This window comes from Cervus elaphus, chromosome 9, assembly GCF_910594005.1.
Source record: "Cervus elaphus chromosome 9, mCerEla1.1, whole genome shotgun sequence".
Lineage (NCBI taxonomy): Eukaryota > Metazoa > Chordata > Mammalia > Artiodactyla > Cervidae > Cervus > Cervus elaphus.
The window spans coordinates 20,318,402-20,337,936 of NC_057823.1; the positions used below are offsets into that span (position 1 = coordinate 20,318,402).

At 55.8% G+C, this 19,535-nt stretch overlaps 2 protein-coding genes across 4 annotated transcripts; one reads left to right on the forward strand and one right to left on the reverse strand.

Annotated features, from left to right (window-relative positions):
- Window positions 1-302: 302 nt before the first annotated feature.
- On the reverse strand, window positions 303-9,814 carry TRIP10 (thyroid hormone receptor interactor 10). Of its 2 annotated transcripts, XM_043911768.1 has the most exons (15): window positions 9,676-9,814; window positions 8,392-8,507; window positions 8,251-8,307; window positions 7,245-7,392; window positions 7,105-7,167; window positions 6,788-6,892; window positions 6,568-6,696; window positions 5,636-5,782; window positions 5,318-5,512; window positions 4,094-4,261; window positions 3,722-3,831; window positions 1,430-1,562; window positions 1,059-1,204; window positions 848-969; window positions 303-718 (listed from the first exon to the last, which is right to left on the reverse strand). In XM_043911768.1, exons 1-15 carry the CDS (start codon window positions 9,697-9,699, stop codon window positions 570-572), a joined length of 1,812 nt encoding a protein of 603 aa, XP_043767703.1. In that variant the 5' UTR covers window positions 9,700-9,814; the 3' UTR covers window positions 303-569. The 2 variants fall into 2 exon arrangements, with proteins under 2 accessions (XP_043767703.1, XP_043767704.1); XM_043911769.1 differs by lacking the exon at window positions 4,094-4,261.
- Window positions 9,815-12,077: 2,263 nt separating this feature from the next.
- GPR108 (G protein-coupled receptor 108) lies at window positions 12,078-18,951 on the forward strand. Of its 2 annotated transcripts, none has more exons than XM_043911777.1 (18): window positions 12,078-12,233; window positions 12,958-13,077; window positions 13,846-13,896; window positions 14,124-14,206; window positions 15,158-15,282; window positions 15,380-15,444; window positions 15,531-15,599; window positions 15,697-15,801; window positions 15,988-16,121; window positions 16,232-16,307; window positions 16,776-16,849; window positions 16,947-17,064; window positions 17,155-17,285; window positions 17,371-17,414; window positions 17,621-17,670; window positions 17,837-17,920; window positions 18,207-18,331; window positions 18,606-18,951. In XM_043911777.1, the coding sequence occupies exons 1-18, from the start codon at window positions 12,114-12,116 to the stop codon at window positions 18,676-18,678; spliced, it is 1,647 nt and encodes a 548-aa protein (XP_043767712.1). In that variant the 5' UTR covers window positions 12,078-12,113; the 3' UTR covers window positions 18,679-18,951. The 2 variants fall into 2 exon arrangements, with proteins under 2 accessions (XP_043767712.1, XP_043767711.1); XM_043911776.1 differs by having other exon boundaries at window positions 15,383-15,444; window positions 18,207-18,329.
- The last annotated feature ends 584 nt before the right edge of the window (window positions 18,952-19,535 follow it).

Consider the following 19,535-nt stretch of genomic DNA (forward strand, 5'->3'; position numbering starts at 1 on the left):
TAGAGGTTATCATGGGGATGAAAACTCAACGTTTGAATGAGCTCCTGGGTGGAGAATGCCTGGCACACAGTAGGTGCTCAGCAGATGTGAGCTGCAGGGAACACCAAAGAGCTGACATCCAGCCCCCTCCTCCCTCCCGGAGTCACAGACAAGCACTGGACTCCCAGCAAGGGGCATAGTTTGTCCAAGGTGTACCCAGGTTCATTGCCGCTTCCTCATTCCCCGCATGGCCCTTAAGAAGGGTGGTGTTTGAATATCCAGCCCCAGAATCCAAACCTGCTAATAAGCCACAGACTCCAAGAGTTTTTCATCATTTTTTATATAAAACAAAATGACCCTAGCCGAGCGGCAGGAAGAAAAAAGATTCGAAACATGAGTATGTACATCAATGGTAGAAGGCACAGCGGGTCCATCTGGGGAGAGGAGTGAGGGGGTGGGGGTGGGGGGCAGCAGGTTACACAGGTCTCAGCCAAAGCCACGGGGGCAGAAATAAAGTGCGTAGGTCCTGGGGCCCCCCGTGGCCCAGAAGCAGCAGCCAACAGCCCCCCTCTTCCCGCTGCCAGCAGGGTTCAGTTGAGCATGACGCGGAGGTAAGAGGTGGGCACATAGCCCTCACCTCCCTGTTTCCGCCTGACTCGGGTCCACCCATCGCCTTTGTCCTCTTCCATGAGACTGAGGTCCTCGCCCTCAGCCATGGAGATGGTGCCCTCGCTGGACCCTGTCACAGAGCGGCAGTGGGCTCAGGTCTGCTGGAGGCGGATCTCAACAGAGCCCAGCCCCAAATGCCACCCTCCCCTGCCCCCCGCCCCCGCCAGAGTCACCGATGTACCACCCAAACTGTCCATACCTTCAAAGTGGTAGATGGCCACACAGTGACCGATGGGGGAGGCGGGCTCCTCCTCAAATTCCTCATCAAACTCCGTGTAGATGGGGGCGTCCTGACCCTCCTCAGAGGGGGGCTCTTCAGAGCTGGTTGGAGAAGGCAAAGCAGTGAGAACAGGCACCCCTTACCAGGGTCTGGGGTCTGGGGACAGACCCACCCCGGCCTCCCTGCACACCTCTCCTTGTTCTCTTGCGATCCATTGTTGCTGTTACTGCTGCTGTCCGGCGGCGCGCTGGCTGGGGGGTCTGGAGGCCGGGTGTGCCGGCCCAGGGTGTCTCCCCGGTTGCTTAGGACCCGGCTCTCAGCTTCTGCCAGCCAAGCCTGAAAGGAGGGGACCGCACACTCAGCTCCAGGGCCAGGCTCTGGGGTCAGCCCACTCTGGGCCTGGAGGTTTCCTGAGATCACCCATGTACACCAGAGGCCGTGATGAGAAACAGCTGGAGCCCCCACCACCTACACCTCCCTGTCCCTCTTTCTCCCCCTCCCCACCAGGCAGTGACTCAGCCAGGCCTGCCTGCCCCGCCTCTCCCCAGGGTCTGCCCTGACCTCATACTTCTGTACTTCCAGTTTCAGCCGTTCAATGTTGTTCAGGGTTTCCGTGATCCGGGGTTCCAAGCTGGCTGGGTCTCCCATCTGGGGTGTCTTTTCATACACATCCTTCATTTTCTTCAGGGCCTCCCTAGGGTGAGACAGATGGAGGAGAAAGAAATCCACGTGATTTAACAAACAAAAAAAGATGGGCTTTGCTTCAGGGAGCTCAGCCAGTGCTTCGTAGCCTGGATTCAAATCCCAGAGCGGGCATTTCCTAGTTGTTCCAAAACTGTGTCTCAGTAGGCTTGTCTGTGAAAGGAGAATAATGGTATCTATATGTGTTGTGAAGATGAGAGCAGTGCCTTTACCGGAGTATAACTAGACTGGAGTATAGTTGCTGTACAATGTTGTGTTAGTAAAGTGAATCAGCTCACATGTATACAAATATCCCCTCTTTTTTGGATTTCTTTCCCATTTAGTCCACCACAGTGCATTGAGTTGAGGTCCCTGTGCTATGCAGTAGGTTCTCGTTAGTTATCTATTTTATACGTAGTAGTGTATATAGGGGGCTTCCCAGGTGGTGCTAGTGGTAAAGAACCACCCATGCAAGAGATGCAGGACATGCGGGTTTGATCCCTGGGTCAGGAAGATCCCCTGCAGAAGGAAATGGCAACCCACTCCAGTATTCTTGCCTGGAAAATTCCATGGACAGAGGAGGCTGGAGGGCTACAGTTCATGGGGTCGCAAAGAGTCTGACAAGACTGAGCAACTAACACTTCCAGATTTTCACATTGAGTGCGTACAGCATACCAGAAGCCCATTCTAGGCATTAGGAATACAGCAGTAAACAGAACTATGTGGATCCTACCTCTCAGGTAGGATACACAGTGTCTCCTATGTGTATCACAGTCTCTCAGGAAAACAGGAATTCCAATGATCCATGTAAGGAGTTAGAAACTCTATAAATGGTAGGTATTATTATTATCATTAGTCCCCCGTCCCTGCTTCCTCCATGTCTATACATACAAATGGTAATCGTTACACGCATATCTGATGTGCATACCTGATGTGCATATCTGATGCGCATACAGATGAGGAAACTGCAAAGAGCTAGAACAAAAGCCAGTCCATTTGGACTCCAGAGCATGCACCCATAACCCCAATGTCATAAAAATCTCAGGAACGGGGACTTCTCTGGTGGTCTAGTGGTTAAGAGTCTGCACTTCCCCTGCAGGGGGTGCAGGGTCCATCCCTGGTTGGGAACGGGAGACCCAGGAAGACCCAGGATGCTGCTCGAGGTGCAGCCAAAAATTAAAAAAAAAAAAAGAACACTCAGGAACAACAATCAAATGGAACTTTACACCAATAAAAGCCATTTTGTACAAGGAGTTCTGTGCAAAACAGCAAAATATTATTTGGCTGCCTATCTGCAAGTGGCAAACGTCATTCTTATTATGTAAGAGGACTGGGAAGAGAATCTTGCTGCTTGGAAAGTGTGAGTAAAGATTTTCTTTTTTTTTTTAATCTGGCAGGTTTTTTTATTGTTAATATTTTAAGTTTTTTGAGTTATTAAATGAAAAAAACCACATGCTTTTTTTCTTTTAGCCAATTAATGGAGTGAATAAGACTCATAGATGTTTTTGATATTGAACCATCTTTGCATTACTGGTCTAACCCCACTAATCATGATTTTTGTTTGTTTATTTTTTTATTATTATTCTTTATTGTGGTATATACAAAATATAAAATTTCCCATTTGTGCTATTTTTAAGTGTACAGTTCTATGGCATTAAATTCATTCATGGAGTTGGGCAATCACCATCACCACATGATGTAATACTGTTCTTAATACATTGCTGAACTTGGATTGGCTAGGATTTTGTAATCTAAGATTGTTAATTAAACAAATCCATAATTTTATTTTCTTGAATTCTCGCTAACTTGGTTTTGGAACCGAGATTCCACCAGCCTCCTAAATGAGCTGGCAGCTTTCCCTCTTTTTTTTTTTTCCCCAATCTTTTTGGCAGCATGTGGGATCTTCATTCTCTGACCAGGGATTGAACCTGTGCCCCCTGCATTGGCAGCACAGAGTCTTAACCACTGGACCTCCAGCAAAGTCCCTTTCACTCTTTTTGTTTCCTGGAATGACTTGTATAAGGTGGGAAGTAACTGTTTCTCCTACTTGCAGTTCACCTATAAACCCATTGGGGCCTGGGGTTTGTTAGAGAGGAGATCTTTGGGTACCATTTCAGTGTGATTCATTTATCCTTTCATCTTGTTCCTTATCTACTCAGCCCCTCGCCTTACCTCTGGTCCATCTCCTTCTGTAGTTCACGGTTCCGTTCTTCCAGCTGCTGCTGCAGTCGCTTTCTCTGCTGCTCCGGGGGCAAGTGGCTGAAATCCTCAGTCACCACTGTCTGCAAGGTGGAAGAGGACTGAGTTCCGGAACACAGAGTTTGAGCTCCCAGGTCTAAGATAGGCCTAAGACACACCGAGTCCACCTTCCTCCCTGCCCAAGGTTCTTGGGGGGCAAGGCCATGCAGAGAGCAAAGCAGGTCCAGGTGGGGCCTTGGAAGGAGGGGGCCCAGCCAGCGGCAGGAAGCGAGCCCAGGGTCCCGCCACCCGGCCGCTGGGCGGGCTGGGGCCGCCCCCTCCTCCTCCCCCACAGGCCTCACTTACCCCACGGCTGCCTCGAAGGCTGCGGAAGGATGCTAGCCGCGGTTTGACCGACTTACTGATCTCGCTCAGTATGGCCAAGGGGTCGAGGCCGGAGCGGGGGGACGGGGGTCCATTAGGTAATGCCGAGGGCAGGGGGCCCCCCAGGGGGGAGAGAGGTGGGGGGCACGGCTACCGGCAGGGGCCAGGGAGGGCATGGGTCAGAAGGATCGGGAGGATGTAGAGAACAAAGACGGATGGACGGACGGACGGACGGCGGATGGACGCAATAAAGAAAAAAGAAAAAAAAAAAAAAACCAAATGGAGAAAAGAAAAAAAAAAGTAAGAAAACCACAACTCAAGATGCACAATCACACACACAGAAAATGCATGCAAAGAGCAACACAAAAATCTGGGAGGTGGCGGGAGGGCATTAGATTGTGAGCCAGAAGGCTAGACCTCTCCCCCTCTACCCCACAACACTTCCCACCTCCCTTGCATCCTATGTCCAGTTTCTAGAATGGAGCCTGGGGGCACAGGGAGGCCCATATTTCTCTACCCCACCCCCACCTCCAGCTTTCTGGGCTCACAGTCTAGAAGGTGGAGGGAGAGGCATGCAGAAATCAAGGTCTCAGACGAAAATGGGGCCATAGATGTCAAGGGCAAGCTAAGAGAAGGGTCAAAGGCATGAAATACCAAAAGGGCTATAGCCGGGGTTTAAGCTAGGGGATTCAAAGTATATGTTGACAAGGATGGAAAGTATGAAACAGGAGTCAAAGGTATAAAGTGGGCAGAGGAGGGGGTTGTCAAAGGTATAGACCAGGGGTGTCCAGGTACGTGCCTGACACTGAAAGCCAAAAATCCCAAGAAAAACCAGCCTGAGGGTAGGGGGCCCAAAGACTCATCAGAGGGTTGAAGAGACTCAAGGGGAGTCCCTAGGGCTGGTGTCCCAAGCCCTTATCCAGCCCTGAACCCCAAAGCAGGTCTCTTCTCTCAGCCTCCTGAGAAGCAGCAGACAGACGCCACAGGCCCTCCCCCGTCAATCTCCCCCCCACCCCCGCCCCCCCAGCCTCAGGGGACTCCCAGACCAATGGCCCAGCCGCCTTCCTTCCCTCCAGCCCGGGCCAGCAGCCAAGAGGAAAATTCCTGCCCGGGACTCAGCGTCCCGGCGGCTGGGGCTGACTCAGTGTGGGCCCCTGCTGTCCCCACTCACACCCAGCCCTCCACCCTGAGGGCCCCGGCCCCCACCTTGTTCTTCTTGCCGAATGGCCAGCGCTTAGCCCGGCTGCGGCTCGTGCCTCGGAGCTCTGGCCGTCCATCGGAGGGGGTACCCAGGCTGCTGTCGGAGGGCACTCGGTTCATGGGCTGGCTAAAGTCTTCGAATTCCACGTCACCCGGACGGGCAAAGCCTGACTTGTGCAGCTCAATTAGGACCTGGGAATCCTGGGGATGGTGAGGGGCAATCAGGAGCAAGACTGGGGGCCCAGCCTTCGGACTCCTACTTCTTCACACCACCCCCAACCACTGCTTGGCCCCCGTGGTCCACTACCAGGACCAGGCACCCACGTTCTTGGCATTCACAGCATCTGCGGCCACCTTCATGCCCTCCAAACACTTGGCGATGATGGGCACCACTTCCAGCTCAGTCTCTGAAAGGAGCCCGTAACCAGCCCCCAGGTGGGTGGCCCGCCGCTCGTCCATGTCCTGCAGCTTCTGTAGAGACGGGGAGGGGGGTAGGGACACGGTTCTCAGGGGCATTGATCGAGGGACTGGTGCCAGAGTGATTCCCTCCTGAACATAATGGAGCCCCACACTGGCCACAGCCCCAAGCCCAGTAGCAGGGAAAACACAGAATTGAACACAGAGACTTCCAGCCCAGTGTGGTCAGGGGAGAAATTTCGGAGGCCAGCGAGATGTCAGAGAGGAATCTGAGGCCTTCCCTTTGCCTAGGGAGTCAGGAAAGGCTTCTCAAAGGAGGTGAAAATGGAAGCCGGAAGGGACTTCCCTGGTGGTCCAATGTCTAAGGCACTGCATTCCCAATGAAAGGGGTCCAGGTTCCGTCCCTGGTCAGGGAACTAGATCCCACATGCTGCAGCTAAGACAAGGTGCAGCCTAATTAATTAATTTAAAAAATATACTAAGAAAAAAACAGAGCCAGGAATTTTAAGAAAAAAGCAGACCCAACACAGATACTGCCGGTCTCAGGGTTGGGATAGAGAGTAGAGTACAGGGCTGAAACAGAAGGGAAATTTGAGATCTTTCAGAGGGTTTGTTAGAATTGGGGCTTGGAAGAATGTAGGAATTATAAAAGGAAAGAATGACATTCCTGGCAGAAAGAACAGCTTGAATAAAATCGGAGAACACTTTGACTATTTGGTTCTAACTCCTTTTCAACTTAAAGATTAGGGCATTACAGCTGGGATTTTGACAAATGTGTAGGAGTTGGTTAATTCTGGGGTTCTCTAGGGAAGGTGGGACTGGGGGTTTGCAGCACTCACATCAAATATCTGAGGCATCTGGGAAAAATAGAAGTGAGACTGGTCACGGTTGAAGCGCTGTAGTTGGGCTGCATACTCATTTTTGCTTTCTTCTGCCATGTGACTCCGAAGGTGGGCTTGTTGTTTGGCCTGAGGAATATCGAGGTGGGGGGAGCGTCATAGCCCAGTTCTGGCCTTGCCTAACCCTGACCCCCAAGCCTGTCTCAGACCCCACAGGCACCTTCTCCACATCAGCCTTGGTGGCGTTGATATCCTGGTCAAGCCTCTCAGCGGTCTGGGCTGCCTTCTCAGCCTCCCGGCAGTCCCGTTCAAATTTACGTTTACTCTGCGTTGAGGACAGAACCAGAGTGAAGGAGCCGCCTGCCATGGTTTCAGGGACTGGGGGGAAGTCACCCAGCAACTGGGAGTCGGGGTGGGAACAACAGGCAGATTGGAAACCCACAGGAGAGGAGGGATCCAGGCCAGACGAAGTGAATCGACAAGCCTCACCCAGCTGCTCGGGGCCAGAGCCTTGCTTCTCCACACCCACAGACTCACATTCTCCAGCTGCTTGAAGCCACTTTCCAGCTGCTGCTGGGCCCGACGACCTTCTTGGAAGTGCTATGGGAAGAGGGGACGATAAGGCTCACCCTGATGTCAGGGGACCCTTGGGAAGCCCCAGAGAAGGGATCACCCACCATCTTTCTCTCCTGTTTCATCTCTTGCGAGTACTTGGCCAGCTCCAGACATACACGCACGCTGAGGTTCTCGGCCACCAGCTCCCGCTGGCCAGCAAAATCATTCACCTCCTGCAGAATCTGCACAAAGGACTGTTGCTGGCTGAACCTGGGGTGGGGTGGAGGAGGGACAGGGGCTGGGGGTCAGGACCCCCAGGAGCCACATGCCCCCAGACCCACCTCCATATGAGAAAGCGTGAGCCCCAAGACATTCACCCCAGAAGCAACGATAAATTCTGGCCCACACCCCCCTGGAGGGGGACAGAGAAGCTCAGAATTCTCAGAATTTGGGGAGGTCTTAGAAAGGGGATGTGATGCTTACACCATCTTTCTGCATCACCCTCGTGGTGTCAGTAGCAGCATCATATAATCAAATACTATAAATGCTTTTGCAAGAAGCATTAGTATTCACATAAGTGAGATAAAATCCAAGAAGACCCTAATGAACTTAATTAACTTCATGTCAGTTCAGGTCTTGAGATTGCCTCCAAACAAGCGACCAGAAAATCTTTTGCTTTCTAGAGCTTTGGGGGTTTCTGGAACTAGAATAAAGTGAAATGGGCCAGGCATTGTTTTAACACACTATCTTAATCTTCATATGAGCCCCTACAAGGACATCGTCATCCCCAACTCACAGGAGAGGAAAACCGAGGCTCACACCATGAGTCACTGGCCCAGAGTCACTCGTTTAAATAACTGTGGGAGCCTCTCCCATTTAATAGGCGAGGGAAACAGAGGCTGAGAAAGAAGTCAAGTGGCCAAAGCAGTTCAGCTGGAAAGTAGTGGATTTAGAATTCCAAGCCAGGTAATTCGGTTCCTGCATCCAAGCTCCTGCCTCTAGGTGGAACTGGGTTCAGAAGTGAGGGATCTGTTTGCAGGGAGCCCAGCTTGAGAGAGAGAGGAAGTGGGTCCCATACCCCCTGTCCTCCCAAATCTAGCCCTGTAGCCATCCGGTGTTCGTTCTTACTTGGATTCAGGGTCATCTTTGGCAGGTCTTTTGGGCATGTATTTTTTCACCAGGCTCCTACGGAGAGAGGCAGGAAGGCTGAGCCCCCAGTCCTCCAACCGCTCCCCTTAACCCCAGGGCGCGGCCACCCTAGGGTCTCACCGCAGCTGCTTTGCATAAGCCTGCTCCACCTCTGTCCTCTCTTTCACGAACTTCACGTATCTGTCCAACAGGTCCAGACCCCACTGCGTGTGCCGCTCGAGTACCTCAAACTGATCCTAGCAGGGAGATTGGGAGGACCAAGGTCAGGACCTGAGGACCCCACAGCCGCCAACCCAGCGGCAGGGGAGCCTCCCGGCTCCGAGCTTCAAGAAGGAGTGGCTTCCCGGCCCCGCCCCGGAGCGGCGCGGGGGGAGGCAGGAAACCGGCGGGAACCCCCTCCCCTTCCCGGGAAGGGCCAGAGAACTGGGGCGGGGCCCCGGCCGGACTACAGGGTCCCCTCTCCAGGCGCCCAGGAGGGGTGTGGAATGGGGCAAGGCCACTCCCCCTGCCCCAGGTCCCCTAATCCCCCCCAGATTCCGGAAAATCCGGCCGGCCTGGCGTGAGTCAGGGCCAGAGGGGCAGGGTTCCCTGCAGCTTGGGGGGGCCCCAGAATGGTCGGAGCGCGGGCATCAGGTTCCCCCGGTCGCCACGCTTCCCAGGGTCCCCCCAGGGGCGACTCAGTTTTCCTCACTGACTCCACTTTACCTCCAAAAGAAATCCCAGAGTTGGGGAGGCGGGGGACGATCTAGTTAACCCAGGGCACCCAGAAGCCCAGGAGTGCCACCGCCCCCAGAAAGAGGAGGGGTCAGAGGTTCCGGCTAGGAAAGGGGGAAAAAATTCTGGGGCTTACAGGGCATAGGTTCGAGGCGATTGGTGGCGGCCCCTCCCAGTACCTAAGGAGGGCTGGGGGAGGGGGCTGAGGCCGAGGCTCGCAGCCCCCTCCCCCCTACAGCGTCCCAAGCCCTAATTGTAGATTAGAGGCGACGTGAGGGCGGTCTGGACTTCCAGGTCCCACGTGGGGTTGGAAGTGGCCAGAGGGCCCCCTCCCCCGCCCCAGCCGGACAGGCGGACGGTGGGCAGGGACCCAGGGGCCGTAAGATAAGCCGCCGGCCCAGTCAGGGCGCTCAAAATAGGTGACCTCTCCCGGCTGCTCAGGCCTGGTCCCAGGATTTCTTCTACCCTCCTCACTATGAACCCCGTACCTCAGTTTCCCTACGCGGCCCCTGAAAGGTAGCCCTCCGCTCAGGGGCGTCCTGAACCGCCCTGGGAAACTCCGCGGAGAGAGGGGATTCCAGGGGTCGGTGGAAGGGAACGCGCAGAGATCCCGCTGGGGTAGTGCAGGGGCAAATCGTGGGTCTGGACCCCAGGAAGGGAGCAACTTGGAGTCAAGCGGAACGGACTCACCCACAGTTCGGTGCCCCAATCCATGCTGCTCCCGCCGCGGCCGACGCCTCCGCCGCACCCGGTCCCTGCCGCCCGCCGCCGCCGGGAGACTCAGACCAGGGCTAGGAGCCCGACCCCGCCCCGCTAAGGCCCCGCCCACTTCAGGCTCTGCCACGCCCCATACACTCTGCCACGCCCCCGCACTCTTGGAGCCCTAGCGCGGCCCCCTGAAAGCGAGACCCCCCCTTCAAGGAGGCGGGGCCCAACGGACGCCCCGCCCCTTCTTAAAGGAATGCGCTCCACCAGACCCCACTGGACAGACCCCTTAAAGGACCCCCATCCACTTTCCAAATCCCCTGGGACCCTTTTGTCCACCCCATCCCTGCCCCGCCCTGGACGGTTTTTCTTTTCCTCTTTCCTTTCAACCATTCATTAAAGGGCCAAGACACTAAAACCCCAACCCAAGAGGTTTCCCCCCAACTCCATAGCAGCGAGAACTGAGGTCACCCCGCTCTTGAGGGCCGGCCTGGCTCCAGACGTCTACGTTCGTCCCACTAATGGTCTGGTCCCTCCGGCCACAGGGCGGATGGGAGGACTTCGATCCTGTCCAGGACGCGCCTCCGCCAAGGCCGGGTCCATTAGCGCCCCCACCGCATCCTGCCTCCCTCCCTAAAGTCTACGCCGGGAAACTGAGGACGGGCTGTCCTTGGGGCGCCAGGCCCAGGCCTTTCCTCGGCTCCCGTACAGTTTGAGCTTGCACCTGCTCGTTTCCCAGTCTCATCCATTAAGGCCCAATCAGGTTTGATAATTTGCACAGACCCTAGGATTCCTACTCCAACACTCCCCTGCTCCTCGAACCCTTGGGCTTGGAAGTCTGTCACCTCTCTCATAAAAGTCAGTTCCTTCACACTGTTAATCCCTTTGAGGCACTGGGATGAAAGGGGAGAGATACAAACAGCAGCCTCCCCCCACTCCCATCCCATCCCGCCTTTGGTGCTTTCTCTTTGGTTACAGAGGTGACAGTCGCCCTGCTGGGGCTGAGGGCTTTAGACCCTCTGGGACAAGTCAGGCTCTGAGCCCCGTCTTCCAGGACACAAGAAGTACACAATACGTCTTGAAGTATAGATAGCTCCAGTAACCCACACTGGGACAGACAGCTCTGCAGGGACCTGGCCCCACCTGCTGGTGGCTTCCGAGTTAGAAAACTTCGAATTGCAAAATAGACTTGGGCTCCAGAGGTTAGATGGAGAAGGAAATGGCAACCCACTCCAGTACTCTTGCCTGGGAAATTCCATGGACAGGGGAACCTGGCAGGCTACAGTCCATGGGGTCACAAAGAGTCAGACATGACTGAGTTACTGAGCATGCATGCCAGAGGTTAGAGGGTCAGATTGAGTCAGAAACTCAGCCTGGAGTCTGGAACTCAGCAGCTCAGCCTGGGAGTTAGGGTCTCAACTGAAATTGGGATTCATCCCAGGGGGGCACCACAATTGGGATGGGACCTGACTGGGATTGGGGGTTTAGGAGAGGGGTGAGCCACCAGTCGAAGGCTTGGGACTCAAACCAAAGTCCACAGGTCTGTCCTAATCTGAGATCAGGGCAGTCTTCATATGAGATCTGTCTAGGTGTAAACTCAGCCAGAGATTAAGGCTCAGTATAGGCTGAAAGTAGAAGGGGAAGGCAGAGCTGCGTTTCAGCTGAGGTCAGGGCTCAGCTGTAGGTAGGCGCTCAGCCTGGTGTTGGGGTTCAGCCTGAATCAAGATTGTCCTGGATTCTGGGGATGGGACTCCATCCAGTGGCCTCACTCCAAGACAGAAGCGTCCACCTAAGCCTGGTAACTCAGTCTGGGATCATAGATCACTCCAGGGTCATGATTTAGCTTGGGGCCAGGTTTTGGCCTCTCGGTGGATCTGCAAGATTAGGAAAACAAGACAGGCTTTAGCAAATGCAAGTGTTTACCAAAAGCCTGAACTTTGGCTGGGAGCCACATTCCCGGGGGGGGAAGGGAAAGTCTGTCCTTAGGGATGCTGGGAGATGTAGTTTATTGAATGCCCCCATTGAGTTGTTTGCTGCCCCACCCCCTCCAACCTTGCGTTCTGGGTAATGTAGTTCTGAACGGATCTGTCAGTTAAGAGTGGGTGGAGGAATTCCGCTTCAGGGTAGGATATCAGATCCATCACAATTGGTTGGAAGAACTGTTTATCAACTTACATCCGGGACAATCTTTCTAGTGATTGGTGGGCGTGAAGGCGGGGTTAAGCAATATTAGCATTCCCATTCGGGACTGGTGCTGTCTATTTGGTGTCTGACAGGGGGCGGGCGCGAGAAGAGGCCATCGGTGATTGGCTGGAAGGGCTCAAAAAGCAGACGGGTCGGCCCCCACCGTGCGGCGATTGGCTCATCGGTAGGCGGGCCTGGGGGCGTCAGAGGCGGTGTCAAGGGAGGCGGTGACTCCAGAGATGGCAGTGAGCGAGAGGAGGGGGCTCGGTCGTGGGAGCCCCGCGGAATGGAGGCCGTGGCTACTTCTCCTGCTGCTGTTAGGCGGTTCCTCTGGACGCATTCACCGGCTGACGCTGACGGTGAGTCCCGCCGCGTGGCGGTCTGGGGTGCGGGGCGCACCTTTGGCCCGGAGAAGCCCCTAGCTTGGAGTGGTCTCGTCCTACCTCCCCCGCTCCTTATGCGGGATGGAGAGGTCCAGCGCCCCCTGCTTCAGGCCAGGAGTGGTCTCGCCAGAGGATCCCCCTCAGTGGTTCTTTTGAAGTTGCCTGGCCTGCGGCGCTGGGGTAGTCCCTTGCCCATAGCGGGTGGGGCTTCACCTCTGGGGACCCGGGACTCTGAGGCTTTTAAATTCTTGGGATCGCTTTGGGGCTGCTAGGAACCCTTGACGCCGCCCAGGGAAGTCCCTGGGGGTTCTAGAATGGGGGTACTAGTTGGGATCTTGGGGACTCCGTTGGAATCTAAAAATTTTCCGAGAAGTGAGAGCCAGGCTCCCCAAGAAACGTAACTCTGCTTTACGGGTGATGCTCACCTCGTAGGGAGAATTCCACGTATCCCAGACCTTCTCTTCCTGGACTCTCCGAATGGTGGCCAGAGGATGCCGAGCCATTCTTGCTTACGTGGAACTGGTCTGGGGTCATGGCCTACAGGGGTGGCCTTCTCTTCCTCTCCTGTCACCCTTTGAACCTGTCCTAAATACAGAGATACCGGGAGGGGGCCGAAGCCCTTGGCGGAACCTCGTGCCAGAGCCCTGGGGCTGGGCTGGTGGGAAGTCTGAACTGTCTCTGTTTCCTTGGTCTCCGGCAGGGGGAGAAGCGAGCAGACATCCAACTGAACAGCTTTGGTTTCTACACCAACGGCTCCCTGGAGGTGGATCTGAGCCTCCTGAGGCTAGGCTGCCAGAATACAGAAGAGAAGGCCCCGCTGGTGAGGGGCTTTGGGGAATTTGCTGGAGGAGGGAGAGGTGCACGAGTTTCTGAGCCCACCCCCCTCCCCACCAATTCTGGATTCACATCCTAGCTCTGCCTCACCCTTGTGATCTTGGGCAAGTCCTTTGGTCTCTCTGAGTTTCTATTTGCTCATCTGTAACTGAGGAATAATTTCTCAGGCTATATGTGCTAGGCACTGAGCTGGTGAGAGGGGAGCCTACTAGTGAATGGGACAGCCCCAGTTCCTGCAGTCAAAATAAGAGGCTGGTGTTATTGAACACCTGCTGGGTACCTGTACACTGCAAATCAATTTCCATGAGTCTGTTCTGTCATAGCCACCTTTCAGGATTCCTGTGAAAATATTACACCTGTAAACCGAATTTTTCAGGTGTTTGTACAGACTCAGAGGTATGTGGCTTACTCAGAGTCCCAGAGCTTGGATGTAGATCCAAGTGTGTTGGATTCCAGAGCCCAAGGCAGGCAGCTATAAATATTCTATTTATTTTTTACATCATCATTTTAAAATTGGGGGGGGGGGGGGGGGGAGGAACCAGCAAAGGTCTCTTGGAGGAAATGACATCCCAGTTGAGTGGTTAGAAGTTAAAGGAAGAGGATTGGGGTGCTGGGGGCAAGTGGGGAAAATCAGTGAATGCGGGATCTCCCCCTGAGTAAGTATTAAGGAAATTCGAGGTTATGTGTCTATTGCCACTGATAGAGGTCCCTGCTGGTGTCCCTCACCTCATAGTCTCTTCTTTCCACTTGCCAGGTGGGGTTCAGTCTGACCCGGGTGAGGTCTGGCAGCATTCGCTCCTATTCAGTGAGTGGTAGGGGTGGAAGTGGGGAGAGGAGGGTGGAGGGGTAGAGGCAGCAGAAGGGGAGGGTTGTCTGTCGGCCTCTGAAACTCAAAGGCCCCTGTCCTCTCCCAGAGAGGAAGGGAGAGACTCACCTTTGCCCCGGGGAAGGAGGAGGGGATGGGAAGGGAGGCAGGGTGGGACTGGACCAGTGGGTGGGGGTAACCAAAGCTCCCTACTGCCCACCCTCCAGAACCGGGACTCCCATGAGTGTCCTCTCCGGAAAAACAGTAGCAGCCTCCTGGTTCTCTTCCTCATCAACACCAAGGATCTGCAGTGAGTACGGGGGCTACCCTAAAGATCCATCACTGGGGTGTCCCTTGTTGTGATACCCATGTGAGCTGATCAGGTGGGATGAGAACCAGCCAGAAAGAACCTTGATGGCTTTGGAGAAAGCCACTCACTTTTGTTGTTGTTAAATTTTATTTATTTATTTATTTTTGGCTGCACTGGGTCTCTGTTGCTGCGCGTAGGCTTTCTCTACTGGTGGCAAGCAGAAGCTACTCTCTCTCTACTCAAGATGCTCTGGCTTCTCATTCCTATGGCATCTCTAATTGCAGAGCACGGGCTCTAGGGCATTTGGGCTTCAGTAGTTGCGACAGGTGAGCTCTAGAACGCAGGCTCAGTGGTTGTGGCGCATGGGCTTAGCTGTTCCGTGGCTTAGGGGATCCTCCCAGACCAGGGATTGAACCCATCTCCCCCCTGCATTTGGCAGGGGGGTTCTGTACCACTAAGCCACCAGGGCAGCCCTCCCTGGGGGTACAGTGGATAAAAAGCCACCTGCCAGTGAAGGAGAGGCGGATTCGATCTCTGGATCAGAAAGATCCCCTGGAGTAGGAAATGGCAACCCGCTCCAGTATTCTTGCCTGGAGAATCCCATGGACAGAGGAACCTGGAGGGCTACAGTCCATAGCGTCCCAAAGAGTTGGACAGAACTGAAGTGACTTAGCATGCACATACAACCAGGGAAGCCTGACAGCATTAAATAAGGTGTACTTCAGTAGAATGAGTGACTCGGTGTCATGGGAAGTGACAGATAATCCCTGGTGCTGGCAACACAGGGATGTGGCAGCCATCTCGATGGATGGTGGCCAAAGGCTGCCACTTGATGACCACTGATAGAGCCCCCCCCAGAGAGGAGACCCTGAGGACCCAAGTGGCCATTGAGTCCCTCAGCACAGCTGGTATGCCCGACCTCAGCCTTCAGCCTCCCCACATTATCCCCAGGGTCCAGGTGCGAAAGTATGGAGAGCAGAAAAAGCTATTCATCTCTGCCGGGCTCCTCCCAGAATCGCCCTCCGAACCAGGGCTCCCGAAGTCAGAGCACATGGTCACCCCCAAGGTGGACCACGGTGAGTCGGGCTGGGAGGAATGGGTGGGCAGGGGTGCTCCACACATCCCCCCATCATTCTGCTGTCTGTCCATCTCTGATCTCGCCTGTTTCCCCAGCAGGGACCACTGCTGCACCCGACAAGGCCAAGTTGAAACCCACAGGGTCACAAGGGGACAGGCAGGTATGGGAAGCCAGGGCAGGAAGGAGGAAGGCCCCGCCCCCATAGGGGGCAGCTGATATTCCATGGAGGCACTCTGTCCCCCTCAGGGTGTCAGTGGGAAGGACCAGGAGCTGGTGTTGGGCCTGGGCCACCTCAACAACTCCTACAATTTCAGTGTGAGTGTCCGGGCATGCCTGCAGCCCCTCCCCTCCGCAAAGTGGGGTCGCCCCCAAGCTGAGGTCCCCCCTCCCCTCTGTCTGCCCCGCCTCTCAGTTCCATGTAGTGATCGGCTCTAGGGCCGAGGAAGGCCAGTACAACCTCAACTTCCACAACTGTGACAACTCTGTGCCAGGCCGGGAGCAGCCGTTTGACATCACGGTGAGCAGAGGGGGAGGACAGTGGGTTCATGGAGCCCTCGCTGCAGGCCAGGTACCCCATGTGCATCAGGGAGACAGGAAATCTGAAGATCAGAAATGAGAGAACGGAACCTGGAGACTCACATTCAGGGCCCAGCACGTCTGGAGCTAGCCTGCAACCCGCTTTCCCCCACTGCTCCCTCGCCAGGTAATGATCCGGGAGAAGAACCCCGAGGGCTACCTGTCAGCGGCGGAAATCCCTCTTTTCAAGCTGTACATGGTCATGTCCGCCTGCTTCCTGGGCGCCGGCATCTTCTGGGTGTCCATCCTCTGCAAGAACACGTAATGCCCTTGACCCTGGGGGTCCCCCACCTCCTGTCTTTCCACATTCCCACGCCTGCCCCTGACCAATGCCCCCTCTCTTCTGTCCCTCATCTCCCCTCCCCCACCAGGTACAACGTCTTCAAGATCCACTGGCTCATGGCAGCCCTGACTTTCACCAAGAGCGTCTCTCTCCTCTTCCACAGTGTGAGAGTCTGGGGCCAGGAACAGCGCGGGGTGGGCTGGAGTCTCTGGGGCCAGGAAAAAGCCCCTACAAGCCACTCCCCAAATCCCTGCAGACCCTGGGCTGGAGAGTTCCAAATGTCCATCCGAGTATCCATCCATTATATCACTGTGGCCAGCTTTCCATCCAGCCCTTCTGTCCAGCTGTGATGGCCCACCTTCCAGTCTGACTGTCCGTGGGTCCAGCTGTGACTATCAACCAGGCCGATTGTCTAACTGTCCATCTGTCCAACTATGATCTTCCCTCCATTGTCACAGCTGTGACTGTCTCTTTCTCTGTCCACTCGCCATCCTGATTGGAACCGTCCATTCCTGTCCCCTTCCTGGTCATCCATCCAACAGTGATTGTGCATGTTCCCAAACCACCATCCATCCACCCTCCCCATTCCCCTGTCCATCTGTCTGACTGTCCATTCATCCACCCACCTCCAGATCAACTACTACTTCATCAACAGCCAGGGCCACCCCATCGAAGGCCTCGCTGTCATGCACTACATCACGCATCTGTGAGTGCCCCTCTCTGCCGGGCAAGGTGGCGGGGAGGCAGACAGGGGAGGGCTGGGCCCCCAGCGTCTCACCACACCTCCTACCTCCCTCCACCAGGCTGAAGGGTGCCCTCCTCTTCATCACCATCGCCTTGATCGGCTCCGGCTGGGCCTTCGTCAAGTACGTGCTGTCGGACAAGGAGAAGAAGATCTTCGGGATAGTGATCCCACTGCAGGTGCCTAGGGAGGCCCCAGGGGCGGAGCCGGTGAGCGTGGCTATACAAGCCCAGTCCACTGGCCCACCTGTCCCGCCCCCCGCCCTGCAGGTCCTGGCCAACGTGGCCTACATTGTCATCGAGTCCCGTGAGGAGGGCGCCAGTGACTACGGTATCTGGAAGGAAATCCTCTTCCTGGTGGATCTCATCTGCTGCGGCACCATCCTCTTCCCCGTGGTCTGGTGAGGACCCCCACTGGGCCCCTCCCGCCAGGGGAAAGGGCAGGGGCAGTGCTGACTGCCCCCTGTGTCCCTCACTCCGTCCCAGGTCCATTCGGCATCTCCAGGACGCATCTGGCACTGATGGGAAGGGTGAGGCTGTGCCCGGGGCCCTCGCCTGGCTGCTGGTCCCTCTTGCTGACCCGTGGATGCTCCTCCCGTCCCCACCTCCGACCGCTTCTCCTCCCACTTACCTTCCCTTGCATGTCCCTCTCCACATTCTGCCCCCAAATGTCCTCCCCTCCACCCCTGCTCCCAGAGCCCTTCCCTTGACCCCACTCTCTGTGCCCACCGTTCAGTGGCAGTGAACCTGGCCAAGCTGAAGCTGTTCCGGCATTACTATGTCATGGTAGGAACCCTGTGCTCACTCAGGACGTTCGGGGGGCAGGGGGTGGGGGACAGCTAGCAAGCACACGCACCCTAACCCCTCCATCTGCAGTCCCCTGGCGCCCAGCCCCCCTACCCTCCGCCCCAGGCAGCCCCAGTGGTGCGATGGTCTCACCCCGTCTCTGCAGGTCATCTGCTACATCTACTTCACACGGATCATCGCCATCCTGCTGCGGGTGGTCGTGCCCTTCCAGTGGCAGTGGTTGTATCAGGTGAGCGCAGAGGCCCCAGGAGGGGCGGAGGCTGAGCCGGACAGCAGCGGAAGAGGCAGGGGGCGTGTGCCTGACACTCCCACTGCGCCCCCTCCACTCCTGAGGGGATGAGGCCACTGGGACCACTGGGGACACCTAGGGTGGGGGCCGGGGAATTATCGGTGGAGGGCAGGGGAGCCGGGCTTCAAGGGACTGCAGATGGAGGGGTTAGGGTGGCCGTGCTAAGGAGTCGGCTGTCGTCGGTTCCCCCCACCCACCCCTCACCTCCGCCTCCCAAACTTCCCAGCTCTTGGTGGAGGGCTCCACTCTCGCCTTCTTCGTGCTCACGGGCTACAAGTTCCAACCCGCAAGGGATAACCCGTACCTGCAGCTACCCCAGGAGGATGAGGAGGAAATGCAGATGGAGCAAGTGTGAGCCCAAGGGCTGGGGTGGGTGGGGCTTTGGGCTTTGGCAGCGAGGGGGCGGGGCCCGGGCTGTGGGTTGGGTGGGCGGGGCCAGGAGGCTCTGGGGTGGATGTGGTGGGGCTGAGTGGGTGGGCCTAGGCAGCAGGGGTGGGACAGGCTCAAAGCACAGGTGGGTGGGATCTGGGCGGGGCCGGGAGGCTCGGAGTGGGCGTGGTGAGCTTCGAAGGTGAGACTTGGCTCCCCTCAGCTCCTGGACCACCTCCTTACTCTGTGCTTGTAGAATGACCGATTCTGGGTTCCGGGAAGGCCTGTCCAAAGTCAACAAAACAGCCAGCGGGCGGGAGCTGTTGTGATCAGGTCTCCACCTCGGACAGTCCGTCCTTCTTCCTCCTCGTCTCTTCACACATTCCCCGCTTCGGCTTCTCCCAAAGACCGTGAGGGGAGGAGGGGGCCGGTGCTCACAGGGCAGCCAGCATCCTGGAACCAGAGTTCCTGGAGCCCATTCAGAAGACGACAGACAGCCCCCATCCCCCACAGATGCTGAGCACCCTGGCCCCACCCCGGGACCACCACTCCCAGCCCCCCCCCCCCACTTGCAGCTGTACAATAATAACCCATTTGTTTTGCTACCCTGGTTTCTTGCCTTTTAGGGGGGTTGGAGAACGCATGCAGAGGCTGTTTGGAATTTAGAGACCCCGGGTGGGATTGGGGGCAGGAGTTGAGGCTGCAGTACCCATTACTTTGCACATTCAATAAATATCAATTGAGCCACCACTGCGTGCCCGCCCCACACAGGACACAGCAGTGACCACAGTCCACACCAAATCCCAACACTTAAGTGTCTGCTTCCAGCACAGGGTCCTGACCCAGCCTGGGGAGTCAGAGGTGAGCAGAGAGAAGAAAGGGATGCACAGGCCCAGATGAGGGGACTGCCTGTGCAAAGGCTGGAGGGGAGGGGAAAATGGTGGCTCAATGGCATATCTTTCTGCCTTTTCATACTGTAAAAAAATTTCTCTCACAATGGAAATGGTGAGAGACTTTGTATTTGGGGGCTCCAAAATCACTGCAGATGGTGACTGCAGCCATGAAATTAAAAGACACTTGCTCCTTGGTAGAAAAGCTATGACCAACCTAAACAGCATATTAAAAAGCAGAGACATTACTTCGCCAACAAAGGTCCATCTAGTCAAAGCTATGGTTTTTCCAGTAG